Source organism: Odontesthes bonariensis, chromosome 20 (assembly GCF_027942865.1).
Source record: "Odontesthes bonariensis isolate fOdoBon6 chromosome 20, fOdoBon6.hap1, whole genome shotgun sequence".
Taxonomy (NCBI): domain Eukaryota; kingdom Metazoa; phylum Chordata; class Actinopteri; order Atheriniformes; family Atherinopsidae; genus Odontesthes; species Odontesthes bonariensis.
In genome coordinates, this window is record NC_134525.1 from 17216513 (window position 1) to 17237738 (window position 21226).

At 41.1% G+C, this 21226-nt stretch overlaps 2 protein-coding genes across 3 annotated transcripts in view; one reads left to right on the forward strand and one right to left on the reverse strand.

Annotated features, from left to right (window-relative positions):
* Window positions 1–5002: 5002 nt before the first annotated feature.
* gdap1 (ganglioside induced differentiation associated protein 1) lies at window positions 5003–10040 on the reverse strand. 2 transcript variants are annotated; one of them, XM_075452257.1, is made up of 6 exons: window positions 9385–9473; window positions 9117–9165; window positions 8699–8872; window positions 8142–8236; window positions 6334–6448; window positions 5003–6208 (listed from the first exon to the last, which is right to left on the reverse strand). In XM_075452257.1, the coding sequence occupies exons 1-6, from the start codon at window positions 9388–9390 to the stop codon at window positions 5856–5858; spliced, it is 792 nt and encodes a 263-aa protein (XP_075308372.1). In that variant the 5' UTR covers window positions 9391–9473; the 3' UTR covers window positions 5003–5855. The 2 variants fall into 2 exon arrangements, with proteins under 2 accessions (XP_075308372.1, XP_075308371.1); XM_075452256.1 differs by lacking the exon at window positions 9117–9165 and adding an exon at window positions 9862–10040 and having other exon boundaries at window positions 5005–6208; window positions 9385–9577.
* Window positions 10041–11571: 1531 nt separating this feature from the next.
* Window positions 11572–21226, forward strand: part of jph1a (junctophilin 1a) — a 36948-nt gene continuing 27293 nt past the window's right edge. Inside the window, exons 1-3 of the mRNA XM_075451950.1 lie at window positions 11572–11676; window positions 11791–12290; window positions 14767–15535. Coding sequence (XP_075308065.1) covers window positions 11912–12290; window positions 14767–15535 — 1148 coding nt within the window. The 5' untranslated portion in view covers window positions 11572–11676; window positions 11791–11911. The remainder of the gene's footprint in view (window positions 11677–11790; window positions 12291–14766; window positions 15536–21226) is intronic.

Here is a 21226-nt window from a genome sequence, read left to right on the forward strand (position 1 = left end):
ATGCAACTTTGCAAACCTAAGCTGTGCTGCCATGTTCTTCCGAGAGAGAAGATGGTTTCTCTTGGCAACAGTTCCAAACAAGCTTGTCTTGTACACTAACTTTTAACTGTACTGTCATGAGCTTTAACATTTAACATGCTACCTGAGGCCTGTAGATTCTGAGATGCAGCTCTTGGGTTTTTTGCTATTTTTAACACTAAGCATTGCACATTCTGACTTTTGGCACAGGGACACAATATCCTTAAAAGCTTGGGAACTGCTTTGAATTTTTTCTGCTCATGAATAACCTTCCTCACTTTATAATGATGAAGTCCAAATTGTTTGGAAATGGCCTCATAACCCTTTTTAGAATGATGGATTGATGGGCATCAACAACTGTCTTTCTAAGATCATTGCTGATGTCTTTCCTCCTTAGTGTTGTGTTAACACTCAAACCCAGAACAACAAACCGCTAAGAAACATCTGCTTTTACAGATGTGCTTGCACTTGGTGATGATCAATCAATCAAGTACAGTTGATTGTCAGCACCTGGCTGCTATTCACCCTCTTATTTTTTTTTTTTTTGAAGCAGGATAAGGATGAACCTAGTTTTTCACACATTGCTTCTGCATTTTGGCTCTGTTGTAATATGCTGTTCATACTCTGACATCCATGTGCAGCATAAAGGGCCTCTCCAGCAACCCCTCACTGGTTCATAGTGACAGTCTACGTCCAGCTGACTAGTAGAAGCATGGAAGTACATCATAACTCTTTTGATTTGATCCTATTCAACAACATCTGTCAAAGTTGTACTTTTCCAAAAAGAGACAGAGCAGGTTAAAAAAAAAAGGATTCTGCTGTCACTTCAGATCCCCTGGTGTCACTGGTTAATTTACATGGAAATGGCGAACTTATTATCCACAGAAAATTCATAAAGACAATGAAAACCTGTTGGTGTGTTTGATTTGGCCACATCTGGCCAATTGAGCGGAGATTTATAATGTTGGAGGTCCACTCGAAGCGGCATTGGGTATCATCTCCCCTGTGCTGCAGTGTTTATATAGGCCAAGGTTAAATATTTGAGGAGCACATGTGGGGATGAATGGTGGCACAGGATTTCATCATAAAGCTGAGAAGCATGAGCCAGTGGGGGGTCATTTTAACAGTAGTGTCAACACCCTGAGATCCCACCTCTGTCGACTCAGCAAACAGTACATCGCAGACACTCTGAAAGGTGGTGATGACTGCTTTCTGGAAAAGGCAGATAGTTTTCTCAGAAGACCGTTGATAGTGCCAACAGACTTTGGACTTCTTCCCTCGTTTGTCCTACATCGTGCGTCCAAAGTAACCGTCAGAGGAGAAATGTAGCAGTGCAAATCAACCAATGCAACAGGGCTGAGAGGACAGCAGTGAAAGAGCACAACAGCTGCTGTCCATTCACCGAGGTAGTGTGTCTTGGCAAGGCATTATCCCTGTGTCTACAGTGTCATTATGTAATCTGCAGCATCTTCTCCATTTGTCTTGACCAGTCAGACTGAACACTACTGATTTTGTGATGGAGAGTTTGATGATTCGGATGACAACAACAGTATTCCTTTCTCCTCTCTCCTGATTTCTGAATTGTTCTTCTGGTCGGTATCACTGTATTTCTTCTACCTCAGGCATTTTCAACAGAAACCCATTTTCCCCATTCTGCTGCTCAAAGCCTCAAACTGCAAAACGTGTGTGGAAGTTTCCATGATCCCACTCGCTCAGTGGACCGAGCGAAAGCCACATCAAGTTGGCTGTCAGCTGACTGCTGCGTGGGTTACTGTTTACCCAGCCTGCCTGTCTGTGGATTTTTGACGCAACTCAAACATCATCACCCCACAGTCCACCTGCTTCACTTTCTGCACACAGAGTTTCAGTCCAGCAAGAAATCTCTGCTCCCTGACTAAATGATTATGACTAAAAACCCATGCGGAAAAGCAATGACTGTCACCTATATTGAGTAATTTAGAGGTTGTCGCTGTGCAGGTCTTTCAGACACTTGAACTCTCAGGAAAGATGAATTCTTTTCATTTGTTTTATCGCTCCAGCTTGAGCTTTTCCACCGCCAGTGCTGCAGGTCATTCTGTACTTCTCATCCCGCTGCATGCTCTATTTTCCGAGTCATTTCAACTTTGTGGTCAGTTTTCTCCCTGGTTCCTCCCTTCTCTCTTGCACCACTGAGTAACTCATTTCCAGGCATCACTCCGCCACCCAAACGTGCTGTGCTCCACGCCTCCATCTCTCTCTTTTCTCTTGTCTGCTCAGTGTCTGCTGGGGGTTTCCATGCAACAATCTGTTTGCAAAACAGGCACCTGCACCACTTCACCTCGCGCTTTCGACATCAGCCCTCTGACAGGGGGATCAAAATGAGAGGGACTGTGTTCAGAGAAAAGCAGGCTCTTGGAAGGCAGGGATAGGGAGAAAAAAGGGGGAGATGATGATGCCCTGAGACATATTGATTTTGTTTATTTTAATGGCAGAGAAGAGACTGCATGCAACTCTGTTTTAACGGTCTGACTGGATGCCAGTCACAGTTTCTAAGATACAACACAGAGGTTTTAAAGATGCTCTAAATGGGAACATAAATAATCGCACAAGACGTGCCTCAACTCTAACGCCACATCATCAGTGGTATCAGCCACCTCATGGCCGTCTTATTTTTTTTCACCAAGAATTTTTTTAAGTGCTTCAGCTCAAGCCAGGAAAAGAAAGATCCTTACCAAGCATCAGGTAGCCATAAGAACATTTAAAGTGTTGGTATACTTTAGAAGAAGGGGCTGCATTTGAGCCGTTTGGTGCCTTTCATCATACCTGGCAAGATGCACAGAGATGGAAAGGAGATAGATCCCTGTCAATGTTGATCAAACTTTTTTGTTTCTTGTCACAACTTCTATTAATTTTGACTCCCTAACATAGTGGATCTATATCCCATGAGCATTCTTTATCCATATTAGTGTCTCGCTCCATCTTTAAATGTGCTCATTGAGAACACTTTTAAACTCTTCTGTGTACAGACAACATGCACTGAAGCCTTAACACATCCCTGCCAAACTTTCAGAGGGCACTGCTTTCCTAAGCACTGTGTTTTTAACCCTAAAAGGTTGTGAAAAAAGCTCAGATTCAGTCATGATTCCTTTTTCAATAAACCTTTCAACCTGCAACCTGTCCAGGGTGTACCCCACCTTTGTTCGATGTCATTGGGTGTAGGGTCCATCCCCCTGCCCCCCATACCCTGAACTCAATTAAGTAGGTTTAGAAAATAGATGGATAGATGGATAGATGGATAGATGGATAGATGGATAGATCTTACGTTGTTTGGTCATCTTACTTGTTATTCTGCCAAAGAAGGATTTTTGTATGCCATCAGCTTTTTTGTAGTGTAGTTTTGAGATGACACAATTCCAGCATTCATAAAAGTTATAACAGTGAATAAGACAATGATTGGCTTTTTTTTTTTGCTAAAATGAAACTTTTTTTATTTACATTTACGGATCTAGTGGAAAAAAAAGGTCTAGTCTTTGATCCACATACCAAGACAAAGAAATGGGAGATTTATTATAGATATATCAAAAATGTGTACTCTAGATGTTCTTTGTTTGTTTGTCAAACCTTGTTGCTATAGGCAACTCAGTGTTTTGAGCAATCCATATATTTTACTGTATGAAGCTGACAAATGAGTTCAGTCGAGATGGGTTGTACATTTATGTCTCTACTCTTCCTGAGTAGTTATATTAAGAAATAGGAAAGTCGATGACAAGTAACCTCAATCACTTATAATCATGTCCAGCCAAAACAAGAGATTTATTTCATCAGCTGAATGAATAATTTTTGGCTGAAAGTGTCACAAATGCAAATGGAATCCATACTCTGGTTTAAAGGCTTTGCAAGAAAATGGGTAGCATTCTCTCTGAATATTTGAAACAGAAGTGCGATCCATAATTCTCTAAGTTCCACTGTAAAAGGGTTGTTTGAGGAAACATTGCCCCCTAGTGGAATATGTATGCAGTTACTTCTTTCTAATCAGAGTAAAGTAAAGTGGATTTTCAAGGTTTAATTTAATTGCTCATCTTGGTCAATATGGTCTCTTTTTTGTATATGCAGTATCATTGACAATTATTCCTGTATAACATAGTCAAATAAATGCCAAAAGATATGCAGTACCTCTTTGGTTTTAGTCATATTAACGGTATAGGTTTTATGTCTCTTAAAAGTTGGCGTTTGCTGTGCTAAGATGGTTCGCACTAATCCAGGCATCTATAAATCGATACATAGATAAATCTACTAACTTTCCTATAATACCGTACAACTTATGTATCCAAACTTTATTTGAGACTTTGTCCCCTTGAAAAGGCACCTCTGTGATATAACTCTGGAGCATAAATGACATCATTTTGGTTGCCATTTGCAAGAGAATGATTTTTCCAAAGCTTGTATGCTAGTATGAGCTAATGCTTTTTTTGACATCTCAACTCTCATGTGGCCTTAACACGTGTGAGGGATTTCTTTGACAGCCCCACTACCCAGCCCCTTGGACACAGAAAACAAAGGCAAGGCTTTGTTGAAAAGTCCCTGTGTCTGTTTTATGTGAGGCTGAGCTCACGTGAGGAGGAATTTGAATCAAAGCTTAGCACATGTTGAATGTCAGTGTTGGCCTGGAGGGCTCTGACTGTGCAAATAGATTACTGTAGATGTTGACTTACAGCCAGGGTCTGGGGGAAATGTGAGTGGTTCTTCTCTCGTTTTCCTCTTGAATCTTGTTTAAAACCTGTATGACATGTGATAGCTCATTAAACGATGCTTGTGAATTTTCAAATGCCATTCTAAATTACATCTGAATGCCAGGAAACACTGGAGGCTGTTTTAATTCCAGACAGATGTTGGGCATGATAGTCTGCATATGTAAATAAGTCTGCAAAAGTATTAATTCTGCAATTGTTAAATGGTGAGTCAATCAAACGTTGCGTCATCCATTATGTGGACGAAAATATGTGATTACTTGAGATGTCTAGAAAGTTTTTTTTTTTTTTTTTAAGTACTTTCACTGCAAGGCAGATCAGAAAGTTTCATTTTGTCAAACTTCTTTCCAGAAAAACAGACTGTGGACCTTGGGTGTACTTCTTTTTAATGTTCTACCATGCAAATATCAATGCCAATGAAACACCAAATGACAAGCACACATAAGGCAAAACGTGTTAGACTCTGCGTAACAATTTAAGCACACATTTAGATGTCTAAACTGCCCATTTTGGTGTTTTTGAACTTCTAGTCAGTTTAATTCATGTGACATGGCGTCCTGTTCCAACAGACCGCAGTTCTTTTCTTTGCTCTCAGTAAAGAGGGCAAGTCATCTTGTATTTGTTTAAATCCATTTCAGTGTTATGTTATTATTGTGGGTACATTATTGTACTTTGAATTTGGCCAGACAAGAGTTCATGTGCAGCCACATGGACTGTAAAAACAACCTTCATAAGTAGATAATCAGAAGAACCTTCTTAGCACTTTGAACGCAAGGAGCCATTATGAATCTATTTCAGGTGACCCATGTTTGCATACATATAAGCTGGTATACACACCTCCTACCGAAGCATAGCAGGTGAATATGGTGCTGTTCAGAGGCTGTCTGACCAGCTTTGGTATATATGATTGAAAAGAATGCAAAACATGCAAGGACACAAGTATTCTTTATAATGCAGCTACAAGGATGAATAAAAGTGCATTTTGTGCAACAAGCAACACAGAAAACTATTAAGGTTTGTTCAGTTAGATGTTATTAATGTTTATTAATTGATTACCAAGAGTTTAAATGAATTTTGCCCTAATTCAGTCCCGAACCACCTCAGACTCCCTCAGCTGAAGGAAGTCAGCTTCTTTTTCATGTAGAGGAAGGCGAGGTATGAAGCCCCCCCCAGAATCCCGATCAGCAGAGAGGTACCGAATATAACGGGGGCATTCTTCCTCGCCACACGAAATGCCACAGGGAGGACAGCAGAGATCAGGATGTTGTTGACGTGGCCCAGCACTCTCCTGAAGGCTGGCCGCTCCATCACCCTCTCATAGTATGTTTCCACGTTGACGCGGTTACCGTTACCCCAGTAGCGACGGGAGAGGCCAAGGAACTTTAAGCGGTGTAAAGTGACAGCTAAAGAGACGTCGGCCATGCTGAAGAAGTCACCGCAGAGCCAGGATGGGCCACCTTCTTCTACAAATGGAGGAGGCAAGAGAAGAAATCATTATAGGAGGAATAAAAATGAAGCGTTATGTGATGTATTATATATCCCAACTATAGCCGACAGTGGTTGGAAACTGACAAGATTGTGTGGATACCTGGTGTTTCCTCCACCCTCCTCTGAAGCTCTGTCTCCACTTGGTCCATCACACTTTCAAGTTCATCCAGAAGTTTCTTCAGGTACTTCATGTTGTCATGGTCAAACAACTTGGACTACAGAGACATTTGCACAGAAAAATGCATGAGGAGAGTATTGCCTTTGTTAAAATAAATCCACAAAGAAAACTACACAACACACGATGGGACAGAGAAAACATAAAAAGCATGTGGTCTCTTTAAATGTTGACACAACAAGTGTTATAAATATACCATATATAACAAAAATCATACTCAGTTGCAGGGATTTGGATTTTTGCTTGCCATCATCACTGGATTTAGTTACTGTCTCAGTTGTATAGAATATCAAAATGTTTTAGTTAGTATGCTGGTTCAGAAGAAGCATAATGCCACAATATATAGAGCAGAATTGTGGAAATTACAAAGTAAATCTAGTTTCAGCATGAACTCTGCTTAGCCATAGCAACTAGAACTTACTAGCAAGTGGGCATCTTTTCTTTAGCTAGGATGTGTAGACGTCCTTGTTCTTTAAGGCCTGTCCCCTAATTTTGTGTCCTGTCATCAGAAAAGGCCCAGTTCTCAAATCTCTAATAAAAATGACTCCAATTTGAAATTATGTCTTACGAGGCCCAACAGACCAAGACCGTAGCTTCTTAACTTTTTTTCAAACCAAGCAGAGTGGAGCGAAAGGAGAGGAGTGAGACCACCCTGTGTGTGAACTGCAGACCACTGCACAATTACAACCTTCATGAAATGAAATAAAGTTTTTCTGCTGCTTTTCATTTTTGAGGTAGCAGTTCACAGAGAATCTCAATGTAGAGTTGTAGTGAAAAGATGGACAAAACAGATGCAGGATGTGTTCCACCATGAAGGTCAGAGATTGGGGTTTGGAACGACTGATTCAAAGGCTGTTGGTTTTTCCTTCATTAAATGAGATTTGGTGTGCTACACGTTATATTTAATGTAACATTAATTCAAATGTGCTTACAGTGGCAGCTGCCTTTCTCTGTGTGTGTTCACCTCCGTACGAAAGTTGACAAAATAATAATATACTATATAATGATGACATATGGTATAGTATACTGAAAATATTAGCCTAGCAAGCCAGACCCGTACAGCAAAAAGCTGTACATGCATAGCCCCAGAGCAAATTTCATTTGCGGCCGCTAGGGGCGTCTAGATTTCTAGGCTATGTAAATATATGAAAACATCAAATATTTTGTAGATACCATCTAATTTTTATTTTCTTAGATAATAACACTGGACATTTATAAACATGTATGTACGTGTTTGTGTTTCAGAAATTAAGCTATTTAATACATTAGCTGACAGGTAAGATTGTTGCTGTGTCTAAAACCATTTCCTACAATCTATATCATTCCATTTACTTTAGACCTTTTTCACTATAAAGTTTCTTCATCTTTCGTTTTGTTTACCATATATATGGTGTCTTCTAAAATTCCACAGCGTAATGTCTTAAACATGGCAACAACGCTACTTTCTGCTGTCTCATTACTCTTTTACTGCTATGTTCAGTGAAATTACGAATGCCCCTTTATATAGAGATGTGAATGAGTGGCACAGCTTTTGGACACAGCTGGCATCTCCACAGAGGAGTGCAGCAAGAGTAACGGCCCGTCTGGATTCTAGAGACTACCAAATGAGAATATGGTTCATGCAGACAAGGCAGCAGTCGGGCTTTGTGGATATTGGAGGGTGAAACCTTGGCTATATTCCAGAAAACACAACATTTTAGCTCATTTGGCACTCTGCTAATCAAGCTACTTACTTTCAAGCGTCTTTGTTTTGCTAAATAAGCATCTCTAAGCTCTGGGTTCTGCTCGGCCAGTTTCTCCAGCTCGGTCCGTGTGTTGCTGATCTGTGCTGTCAACAGAGAGAGAGAAAAAAAAGACTGAAGCACGTTTTGCAGATAACAAGGCATGCATCAGATTTCAGTATTACAAAAGGGAAATTAGTGATCATGTATAGAAATAGGCCAAGATCTGCTAGGGGTCTTTTTGTGTGTGCAAAGTCCATTTAATCTGCTGACTATTCCTTCATCCTCAACTTTAATAAGATGTATAAAATATATAGCAAAGAATCAAAAGCTTCCAACTAAATTTCAGAAAGGATCACATTGCAAATTCAAATTAAGTTCCACAGCAATGAGAAGATCTATATGTCCTCTTTTTGCTTAATTTTAAACAGAAAATTTGAGTGGGCAGGAAAACATTTGAGATACACAAAAACTGTTGTGCAAAGCCTCTGTGATATTCAGTAGAAAGAGAAACTGATGCTGCAAGACTTCAAACGTATAATAGTGTACATATCAGACTGTCTTCGTACTTCGTATTGATGTGGCAGCATATGCTGGTATGTGGGAGTCCACAGTAATCTCAGGATGGAGGATACAGCCATGTGTGTAGGCATCCATAGGTAGTGAGTCCAAAAGCTCTCTGTAGTGCTGCACTCTGAGATAGTACCGACTGTCCTCTTCAGGAACCAGCTTGGGGGTGCCCTCTAGAAATGAACATGACAAGAAAGTAAGAAAATTATTATGTTTTTTCATGCCTAACTTTCTGCAAATGAAACAAAAAATCTCTGTTGATGAAAGAGATTTTTTATCACGGCCAAGACATTGTTCAACTAATATAACAAGGGAGTTAATATACTATACTCTTAGCTTAGGGGGACCATGTTTAGACAATGTAAGACTGAGTATTTAAACACTTTCAGGTATCAGCTAAAGTAAATCCATGCTTACCAGATTTCCCTCCTTTTAAGCCGATTGGATGCAGATTCTTAGAACATAGCTATCATGGATTAAAGCAAGCCAAAACAATATCAAAAACAAATAAATTAATATACATGCAACACAAGGAACACAACAAAGGAGGTTAAATGAAAATGCACTTAAGAAAAGGTATGCAAGTCAGCTCAGCTTATGTGTCATGCTGTTAATGACAAAATAAGCGCTAAGAGCTGCCAGTCTGACACAGACCAATAGCCGCTTCCAATTCATTCACTCTCACCATCATTAAAGTTCTGCTCCAAGTAGTCCATTATCTGGGTTGGATCACAGATGACATTGTCATTGTGGACAAGAACCGGCACCTCGCCGGTAGGATTCAGATGCATGAACCATGGCTCGTTGTGTTCACTGAGGGGCAGGCTCACATCGTACTCTTTGCAGCGCAAACCTTTCTCTGCTATAGCCAATCGCACCTGAAAAAGAATCATAACTCTTGGTAGAGGTTCAGAAACCGTCGTTAAGAAGGCTTGAACAGAGCACCGGTTAAATAAACGATTATCTTAACATTATTTTAACAAAGTACCTTTAAAAAATGCGATGCACATGGCTTTATTAATGAAGGCAAAAGAAGAAGAAGGAGTTAAATAAAACTAAAACGATACACAGAGATGAGAACCATGTTACATTTATTAATTCATAATCTGATGGGGAGCTGTCCACTGAACGGTGGTGCTGAAACGTGATGACACGCGCTCACCTTCTGGGAATTGAAAGACTGAGTCCAGTGATAAAGCGTTAATTTTGATTCCTGTTTTTCTGCAACTGTGCCGCATTGCTGATGGACATCCTGCTTAGAGCTCGCTTCTGTAAGAGCTGCTGTCTCATCTTGTGATTCGGAGCCGTTTTCGGACGCCATTTTAGTTGTTAGCATCTGAGGGGACGAGAGAAGGCAGCGCGCAGCATCACTGTTGATATAGCTGCTCCCCCCGCTGGTTTGGAGTGTAATTTAAGACATGAGATTACTCATTATTACTTTGTAATTAATGTCTATATGTATAGTATGTATATATATATAAACTTTTTTACATGCAGTGGGAATTTTTTTTTAAAAATAGCCATCCCTCATTTCTCCATGTCCTTAAGGAGAGGAAAATCCAGCGATGACCTGACAGCACCTGAGAGATGCATGTGGATCAGCTGATCCATTGTCAAAGCCTCATCAGAATGATCTCCAAGGTATGCCAAATGACACAAGAAGTGGACTGAAAATAAGTGGCAACAGGTCTTATCGAGGGATGAATCCTCCCCAGACCTCAATTATTATTGAAGCAGTGTGGGATCATCTTGAAAGAGAAAGGAACAAAAGGCAGCCAAAATCCAAAGAAGAGCTTTGAAATGTCCTTCAAGAAGCTTGTCTATGAGGGTTCAGGGTATATTGAAGAATAGAGGAGCTCATACGAATTACTGAAAAACTATGTTTTTATCTTTTGTATTGTTTCTATATTTATGTTTCAATGTTTCAATCAAAGATCTGCAGCTCCCTCCATTGCTCCAACATATTCGTAAACATGCCATCCCAATGAATGGTAATATTTTGATAAAAACATCAGTATTAACCAGAAGCCCTAACAAGGTCATAACTTAAACAAGCTGGTGTCACACCTGTGGCAGTAGGGTTCTAGCACTGTTTCAATGTAATTCACACATGGTCTATTCAAATGATTATAACTTTAAAATAATTACTGCATCTACAGTCAAACAATATAGCCGATGAGCACAATTAAATTTCCAAAGGGAATGCTTCACGGCTCAACTCTTTCTTGGACGCTCCCGTGCAACGAAAGTATTTGTACAGCAGAGGTCGGTGTTGTGCTTTTGTTGACTTCTGTAGCGTCGGTTGGTTAATGTCAGGCTGGAGCATAAAAAGTGCTCAAAGGTCACTACTTTCGTTTAAGGTAATGCCGATTTGTGCAGGTCCACCCGATTCGTTGATAAAAGAATGTCACGCAAAAGGATTTCACGCATGCGCTTGTCATTTTCGGTGGGATATTAAAGGCTTAATACAATTAAGTAACTGATATCACGAAATAAAAAAAAACTTGAAATATCAGGCAAACAGCTAGCCAACATATTCGAAAGATAAGTTAGCTGAAAAACAGAAAACATGTAGATCTATAACTGGAAGTATGATAATTTTGTAATATTGGCGACAACATTTGCTCATAATCTCGTTATGGATCGTCACAGACAAATACAATTATGTGAGTAAGACAACTTCTGCCGGAATTTACACCTGTGGGGATCGAGGCGCGTCTTTCAAATGTGAAGCAGAGTTTGGCATAAATATAGAGGGGTCTTATTTTGGTGGGTTGAGGCATCAGGGCTCTTTACCGAGGGGTTTGACGGTGACGGGGAGAGAGGAGAGAGTGGGAGGTCCCTGTGCCGTGACGTTGCGATTGGCCCCGTGCCTTCCTTCAGCAGGGTCTCCATACCTCTCTCTCTCCCTCTGTGATCAGTGGGTGAGAGGGGGGAGACGAGCAGCACACATCGGACAATCCGGCGTGCGCCTCCGGTAAATGACGCCCACCATTCATACCTTTACTCTTACAATTACGCATGCCTTTTGAATTGCATGTCTGGAAGTACCAGTCCACTGTCCTCATCCTCTTTTTTTCTGCTCCTCTAGTCATCATCCTGCTGGCTCGTCCGTTCATCACACCACCGGTCCTGGATCACCCAACCTCGGTCCTGGAGACGCCTGAGTCTGCAGCAGCGCGCGATCTGCTTTATTTCCACCCTTTATCTGAATGACGGGCGGAAGGTTTGACTTCGACGACGGTGGCACTTACTGCGGGGGGTGGGAGGATGGCAAAGCCCACGGACATGGCATCTGCACCGGACCCAAGGGCCAAGGCGAATACGCCGGGTCCTGGTCGCACGGCTTTGAGATAGTAGGGGTGTACACCTGGCCCAGCGGGAATACCTACAAGGGCTACTGGTCCCAGGGGAAGCGGCACGGGCTGGGTGTGGAGAATAAAGGAAGATGGATCTACCGAGGAGAGTGGAGTCACGGTTTTAAGGGTCGATACGGGGTCCGACAGAGCCACAACACACCTGCCAGATACGAGGGTACCTGGAGCAACGGACTGCAAGATGGATATGGAGTCGAAACCTACGGCGATGGCGGTAAGACAGAAGGTTTTAGGGATGTGGCACAGTGCTTGTTGAATGTGCGTGTCGCTTTAACTGATGATGTGCTTTGAAGCTGGTGTGTAGGATGCTTAGACTCCAACCGAATGAAGCTAATGGTACCAGAGCGCTGATCTTCATCTGATATGAGCTGAGTTGCAGCTCATGATTGCGCACTCTTCACTGTGGTCAAGTGCATCATCATTTCCGCCCCAAACGGGCATTAAAGTCAGCTGACAACTTTTCTTTCCAGTCTTTAAAAAAAATAATAAAAAATCCTGCTCGAGGTTATGGCTTCTCCTGAGGCGCATCTCATTTGGTAACTACCGGTTGCTCCTGACAATGGGAGGAGTGAGACTCCTCCATGCCTAATGAAAAAGTGGTTTGGAAATCAAAGCAAATATGTCCATTTTAAAGTGACATAATTCGTGTTTTTCTTTTATTTCTGCATTTGAACAATCAATGAAGAAACGAGATTATATGTAACTTCAGTCATACAGGAGAAGATGAGTCTGGAGTGGAAACAAGCAGATTTTCAGCTTCCTAACAACTTGCAATCAGAGCTGAGAATACAAGTGCGGATCAATCATCTATGCCATTCAGCATTTTTAAGTCACACACACTCAGATTTGCTTAAAATGACGGTTTAGTGAGTCCCCTCCCATAGCTTCAACTCACTAACTCCTCATGTGTTCCTATGTAAAGACTTGAATCTGATCTCGGAGACAAGATCTCAAGCTGGCAAAAAAAAGCAAATGCTTGCAAGTTGTTGGGCTACATATGGTCCTTTCTCGTTATAAAACAATCAAGTCTCGGGTGATTTGTGAGCATCATCTCACTAACTGAGGCCTTATGGTGCAGAATGAATGCCTGGGCTTGGGAAATCAGCTGATCCTAGAGGATCTGTTTGTCTGGCCCCTGCAGCATCCTGAGGACTTGATCTGCGGGGTCACTGAATTTGAACTGCAACACAGGGCAAGCCTGTTAATCTTGCACTGTTTATCCGTATGAATTCCCGCCCGGGCAAGTGTATAATTTTTTTGTTAGATTATTTCATTGTGTTGCTAAATGAGATTGGAGCAACGGATTAACAAGCCTTTCTTATTATCAGGGACAGAAATGTAATATGATGCTTTGAAGAGGCTGCAGTAGGCCTGCTCAATGCTCATTGGGCTCAGCAGCACTAAATGGGATTAATGAAGTATTCTCCTCATTATATGACTCACAGTAATTCCCTGACAAACGGATAGTGGTGAATTTGCCTACTGACAGTGGCCGCCTGAAAATAGGCACCTATTTAAGTGATTTACAATCATTCCCTCCTCTGTATCAGTATCTTAATCAAGTCTCTGTGGCTGAGTTAGCAGTGCTCAAAGTCACAGATCTGAGTGGAAGGAGTAGGAAACATTTCATTAGTTGCCAAACTCTGTGCCCCTTCAGCAAGACTCCTCTGTGTTCCCATATGCAATGCTGTTTCAAGAACTTTGTGGCGATATATAGAGTGTGTGTGGCCAACCTGAGGTGTCCAGCAAAGAAAATGAAAATGTATTTTTAAAAAGTTATGATATAAAACACGTTACCCTGCATTGACTTCAGGGCTTTTGTGAAGATAAGCTTCGCAGACCTGCATGAAATCAGATGTTGTCGTTCGTGTTGGCCCATGCACTCCCGTTAAAGAGTCCACCATGTAAAGGAACACTTGACTGATTCCTTTACTTGAATAGATATTCTTCAATTTTACCACTCCTTCAGTTTATTTAGATTTATTTTTATTTTTTTAATGAGCCAATTTATAAAAGTTAGTCTTTTATGAAGGTTTGCACAGACATGCAACATTTTCAGTTCACAGACTTGCCTCCTTAAATCACTGTAAGACCACCTCAGATATTGCCTTACGACCAAGAGTGCGTGTCTCTTCCTGGAATGTAACAGAAGGATGTTTCTCAGAATTTGAGAGACAGTGTCGTTTGCCTAATTACTGCTATTAAATTTCCACTCTAACTGTCCTGATGCATGCCAAGAGATTCATACTTTTTTGATACGCAGTGTTTTAAGAGTTTCTTTTCAAATATTTGCTGCTCTTGACCACTAACTTTACATTTTCTGATCCATACAACTGTGTAGGCTACTCTTTCATGTTCTTCACATTTTCTGCTGGTAAATATGGTATTTTGTATTTTCCAGCTTGGAAGAATGACAATTAAAGAAAAGAAATGTCAGAAATGGCTGATTATGTTTTCATCAGCATGGAGTGTTCTTATAGTCTTGCACTGTTTCATCTAATATAATGTGGTCCCTAATTCCCTCCAATGAGTTACAAGCTGAGCCTAAATGGCCTCAAAGTGTTAAAAGTTCACAATACTTACAACAGAAAACACAGAAAATTACTACTACATTTTCAGTCCTCTTAAAAAGTTATTCAAATGAAAGAAAATATTTAAAAAAATTATAATAATCTCTGCTTGTTTCTCAGGTACCTATCAAGGCCAGTGGATGGGTGGGATGCGCCACGGCTATGGCGTCCGTCAGAGTGTCCCCTATGGCATGGCCACCGTCATTCGCTCTCCACTTCGTACGTCTATGGCCTCTCTGCGCTCTGAGCAGAGCAACGGCACAGTGCTCCATGACCTCTCCTCCTCTGCAGACACGCCGGCAGGCAGTCGTGGCGGCTTCGTCCTTAACTTCCACTCAGACAGCGAGGTCGTCACCACCAAGAAGAAGGGCCTGTTCCGCCGGGGCTCACTGTTTGGCAGCCTTCGACAGTTGCGCAAGTCTGACTCTCGGACCTCGATCTCCAGCAAACGCAGTTCTGCAAGAAGCGATGCCACCATGAGTCGCATCAGCTCCAGTGACGCCAACTCTACCATATCCATCGGTGATGGCGAGCTGGCAGATGAGGACCTACCTCTGGAGGACCATGTGGATGCCACCACAACTGAGACCTACATGGGCGAGTGGAAGAATGACAAGCGGAATGGATTTGGTGTTTCAGAGAGATCCAACGGGATGAAATATGAAGGAGAATGGCTTAACAACAAGCGCCATGGTTACGGGTGCACGGTTTTCCCAGATGGCACCAAAGAGGAAGGGAAGTACAAAAATAACGTGCTGGTGCGTGGAATACGAAAGCAGTTGATTCCGCTTAAGAACCCCAAAACCAAAGAGAAGGTAGATCGGGCTGTGGAGGGAGCACAGAGGGCTGCAGCCATTGCGAGGAGTAAGGTGGAAATAGCAGCTTCCAGGTACTGTTGTGTTTATGTGCACGTGTGTTCATTCATGCTCTCGTATGTGCATGTGGGTGTATACTGTGTAAACACGAAGCAAAAACACAGAGAGCATCCCCAGGCATTTTATGTCACCATTGAGTAGTCACGGCAGTGGTTTGATTGAAAGCCCGATCTTGTGTAAGAGGCATCACATGACCGCGACACCAACCTTTATACATTTTCAACAGTCGAAGGCTTTTGTGCTGCCAGTGCGATCATCCCTGGAAAAGGCTCTGTTTCTATTCTCTGCATGTATTTTTTTCTACCCAAGGAGAAGGGTCAGGCATCTTGTGGTAGTATGCGTGATGTGTGCCTCTGTGAGCTCATGTGCGTGAGCTGTATAACCGTACCTGCACTTATGCCAAGTATTGCTCTGATGTGGCATCTGCTCTTTAACAGGTGGATGAGATGTGACCTTTTCATTTGAAGCCTCCCTCCTGGTGGGATCACAGCATCGCTGTGACATCCTCTGGTTTCATTACATCAGGGGATGGTTAGACTGGTGATTGAGTGAAAGTGTACAAGCTGTAAAAAAAGATTTCTGTGGTGCTGTTATGCATGTTTTGATTCTACATTCAATCTCACAAGGGGCTCACATGAATTTTCATTAAGGAAAACGCATTGCCAAGCATTTATAAAGATTTTTTTTAAAAACAGGCATATGTTAGACAGTTACCATATCATTAAGATAAACATAGTTATAGGATTCATGTGAATGCATTAATTAATCAGGGTAATCAGACATTTGTCCTACTGTGCACAGCTTTGCAAAATTGTGATTGAGAAAGTTTAAAGATGGTTAGTTAAAATGCATACATTTTAACACTGAGGCTGGTGGGAATGTCCTTTTTCTTTGTAATTGAAAAGTTCCGGTATGACCAAATGTGTAACGATCATTCCGGAGCATGTGTCTGTATCATATTTCACTTAAAATCCAAAACTTTTTAGGAGATCTCGGAGACACTGGAGGAGCATTTTGGAGGGGCTCAAGAATGTTTGTACAAAAATTCATAGCAACCAATCAAGTGTTTCTCGAGATATTTAATTATACACCAAAGAAGTAGATAATCGAACAAACTGAGCAACAAACTGACAGTGTCATGTTTAGGGCTAAAATATTACTATTTGATGCCGTAACAACAACAGAATATACTTTGTACCATTATTTATACATGAGATTGGCTGAATGGCCAGACACAAAGTCAGAAAAAACTCTTAAGGTAAAAAAGCACTTGTGCTTATTGCAGCGCAGCCTAGTGGTAAAATGTTGCAAAGCTATTTGGTAGGTTCGATGCCATTTTGATTTTACATGATAACCTCTCTGAGGCTCCATCCAAATATCATCTAAGCCAGTTTGGTCAGAAATTGGCTTGTATATAAAACTTCTAAACCAATATACAATGTGGGAGAAAATGATTTAGACTTTATCGGGTGCTTTCAACTCATCAAATGAATCCATTGGGGCTTTTTTTTTTTTTTAAATCAGGCATGCGTTTCAAAAGTCATATGCAAAAAAAAAATGAATAGCCTCTCCTCCGGCCATGCTCAATCTTTATGGCAATTTTCATGAAAATTAGAGTCACATTTTGTGTAATCTTGCCTAAATACAAAAAAAAATGGCACTGAAACATAACCTCTATACCCAGCAAAATTAAATATTCACACGGGGTGTTAGAAATAGAATAATGATTTGACTCAAGGCGGAATCCAGTTATTTGGAGCAATACCATAATAGCAGACTCTCTGAATAGCAGGATTTATAGTAATATCCGAATTATTTTCATAGTGACATGAAGAGAAATTTTTTGTTTTGCAGATTTCAAGGATATAAGATACAGGTTACATAAGGCGGATTAACATTTTTTTATATCAAACCTCAGCATATTGTTTGCTCTGCAGATAGGACCCACAATATTATGACTCTCATTGAAGGCCAGTGGGGCTGAGCTAATCCTAAAGGGAAAAGGGGATAAGGTTTTGAAAGAGAGAGTCATCCCATTTTCTCTTTGGTTACTGCAAGAGAGCAACAGTTTACAGAAGAAAACACATGACCTGACGTGTAGCACAAAACCAACAACAGTGAAACAAGGCAAACAAGGTCCTCTGTGCTGTAGTAAATTATCAAATTACTGGATTAGACGTGCTGCATCATGTGCAGCCGGAAATCTCAAAACAAGCTCCTGACAGTAATCACGATGTTTCATTTTTTTTCTTTGGGATTTTTAGACTCACATAATGGCAGGTTGTAAGCAGGTTATGCAATTCTCATTGTACAGTGCATGGTGAAAGATGCGCTCGTATTGATCCAGTTCTGGTCACGTGACTCTCTGTCTTTGAGTGCGGAGCCAGTGGATCCACAGGGAGTCAGGGAACGGGAGGCAGATAGCAACAGGAGAGCAGATGGAAAGTTAAAAAAAAAGATTGAAATCAGAAAGCCAGGATATGAATTATTATTGAGTATGACCGCATATGCAGCAAATTTGCTGAGCCAGAGCTTTCAGAAAAATCTGGAGTGGACGGAGACAAAAGGGGAGCGGAATAAAAAAGGGCATGGGGAGGACACACCCGCCCCCTCCCCTGTGGATTACTGTACAGAGGAGCTATCCCATCAGCCCTTGGGGTGGAGCTGATGATCTCATGCTTGTGATGAGCCAATCAATAAAGAGTCGGTATGATGCAGTGGAGTGGAGTTCTATGTCCCTCATTCACAGTTGCTGTGCCGCTCTTATCTATGTGAAATGGACACACGGCGCTCTCAATATGTCCATGCGGGTGTGTGTGTTTGTGTGGTGTGGTTATATGAGGCCTGTGAACTGAGATAAGTGACTGAAAAGTTTACAGAGTCATGATGCTTCTCCTGTGAATTGTTGTTATAGCAGATCAGCAGTTCAGGTATCTTGGTAACTCACGAGTAGTTGTATGCACACTGGGTAATGTACTGTGATACCCTTTGTTACAGCTCTCTGCCCAAACTTTCACTGCATGTGCCATCTCAAGAAGGAGAGGCTTTCAAACGATGACACAAAAGTTGCTAAAAGTAAAAATATAAGATGTGTTTATTGCATCTCCACAATGCTAAAACGGCCAAACAGACCTGCCATAAGCCAGTTTGGGCATGGTACCCAACTTTGTGTGTGTGAAATAGAGAGAGAGAGAGAGATGTGTGTGTTCTTTGTGATTGCAGTGTTTGTTCTGCAGGTTGTAGTTAAATGTTAACCAACCATTATTATGGTGGGGAGACAGTTATATGATGCTTATACTGTGTTGTTCCTCATCGGCAATCTGAAAAGTTCAGACTAATTTCCTCAAAGGTGATAAACACTTTGAGGAAATTAGTGTTTAAATGAATGTTATTTTTCAACCAGCTAGCTGACCAATCAGAGTAAACTTGGCCTTTCTGGAGACAGGCCTTCAAGCAACAGGAGCAAAAATGGAGCGCCATCAGACTGAAACATAACAAGAGGGGCAACATTTACACGAGAAAAATGTTGTATTTCTGGATTTTAGAGTGTAAACCCTTTGACTAAGTTTAACATAATAACTTTCAGATAGCTTTTTAACTGGATTGTTTAACGGGAGAACAGTAGATAACCATGGACTGACAACAAAAAAAGGAATGGATTGTGCTGTATGATATGAGCTCAGTAACAGAAAACACGTAGATTAGAATTAGCATTTTCCTTACTTATTATCTAAACTGAAAACAATCAACATCATCACAGCAATCACTGAAATAACTTTAAACCAAATCCTTAAAAGATTCTAAATCTGCATCAGGATCACACATTTAATCTAATGTGACTGTGTGTCATATTGTGGGACATTAAGACTGTGACTTGATTAATTTGTCAAGTACATTTTTTTTTTTTTTTAAACGGAGCAGAGACCACCAGGCACACACATGCATTTCTGTCTATATGCATTCACTTATTCAGTGCCCAACTATTTCCCCTCAGGAACACCTCATGCACACACACTCACAGACACACACAGACTGCTGGACAAACACATACTGAGCACATGCAGTGTGTGCTACTCTGCTAGTGTGTCAGCGGTGAGCACTGCCTAAATAAGGCAAGGCATCAGTTGGCTTATCAGCACCGGCCAGGAATATATACCCGTCCCAACACTGATATAGCCGCCCGCCATCTCACTCACACTATCATCTCTCTCTCAAATGTATGTGTGTGTGCGTGTGTGTGCGCATGCTTATGTTATAAAGAGGAAAAGATTAAAAGGGAACGAGAGATCTTGTCTTTCTGAAAGACGATAACAAAAAGTGCGTTTTGCGTGTGTGGGTTGTTTGTGTCCAGCGGTGTTTATATATCACCCCTACTGTGTGGGGTGACCTCAGCCACTCACCACCTGCCCTTTTCTTGGAGAGTTATTAATCAACATGGGGAAAAAAAAATCATCCGAACCCTTTATTTATTATGAAAGAATTTTATCTTCACTGTCCCTCCGCAGCGAATACTTGTCTAAAAGCTCAGGTCAATAATAATAATTTTTTTTCTGTCTTTGATCTCCGTGCCACCTAAAAAGTGCCACCCATATTCTTCAAAGGCATGTTTAGTTTTCCTGTTTATTAAGTGGAAACATGTACAGTAGTAAGGAGGCACAAATCTACGGTTACTGTAACTGTGCGAATGACTGCCAGAAATCCGCAACATGACGGAGTGACATGAAGCAGTTTTTTTCACTGATAGAATCAAAAGCTCATACTGCATACACACACACTAGCACACATAGAATAACTGGCCACATGTGCCTCATATATTGTTACCATTAATGACCAGGGTCATTGCCAGCTAGTACATACGAAAGCGATATGTATAAAGCTGCTGATGCAACAGCACATGCATCATGAGTTAGTTGAGCAGTTTTCAAATGACCCACCGTGCAATCAAATTACACCATGTAATGCAATCTTATTCTGTAGTTCACAGCATTACTATTATATGACATCATAGTTCGCTGACATGCGTCAGCTGGTGAAACCATAGAAGCAATTAAAGAAGTGATTTAAGTCAATTATGTTATAATTAGGACATAAGATGATATTTTTATCGTCACAGTTGATAGATACAGAATATGTTAGTCAGTTGAAGAATCTTGCATGTTTTTTTTTTTAATAGAGGTCTGTTAAGTCACCACTCAACTTGTAAAAAACAGTTGTGTAAAATCTGACAGTCGACCCCGAGGATTTAATCAAGACGATGTTGAATTGGTTTGGAGGAGTAGATTTTGAAAGATGTGGTTGTTTTGAAGTACAAGAAAGAAAATAAGACATGTCAGAGTGAGAGTTGAAGCTATTTTTCTCTCCACTTCCCTCACAAATATATTTGTTCTCCCTGGTGGGAGAAAGAAGGAAGGAGAGAAGGAAAATTTTTTTGGCAGAAATCAGCACATAGCCTCCAGGAATGCAAGTTTGTGCCTTTTCTCATTACCAAGGAGATATATATTAACAGGCAGAGGCAATATACAGTGTGTGTAAATCAGGGATGGGCTTTATATGCAAACCGTCTGAGGGCTTTGTGCCGTATTGAGTAAAAGACTGTGGTAAACGGTCAAGTACGAGTGCGAGTGGAGAGCTGGGCTGTGTCGACCGCAGTGGCAGTAGCATTGGGTTTCACCCACATGCCAGAACTGTGTATCTGTGGCTTGTAA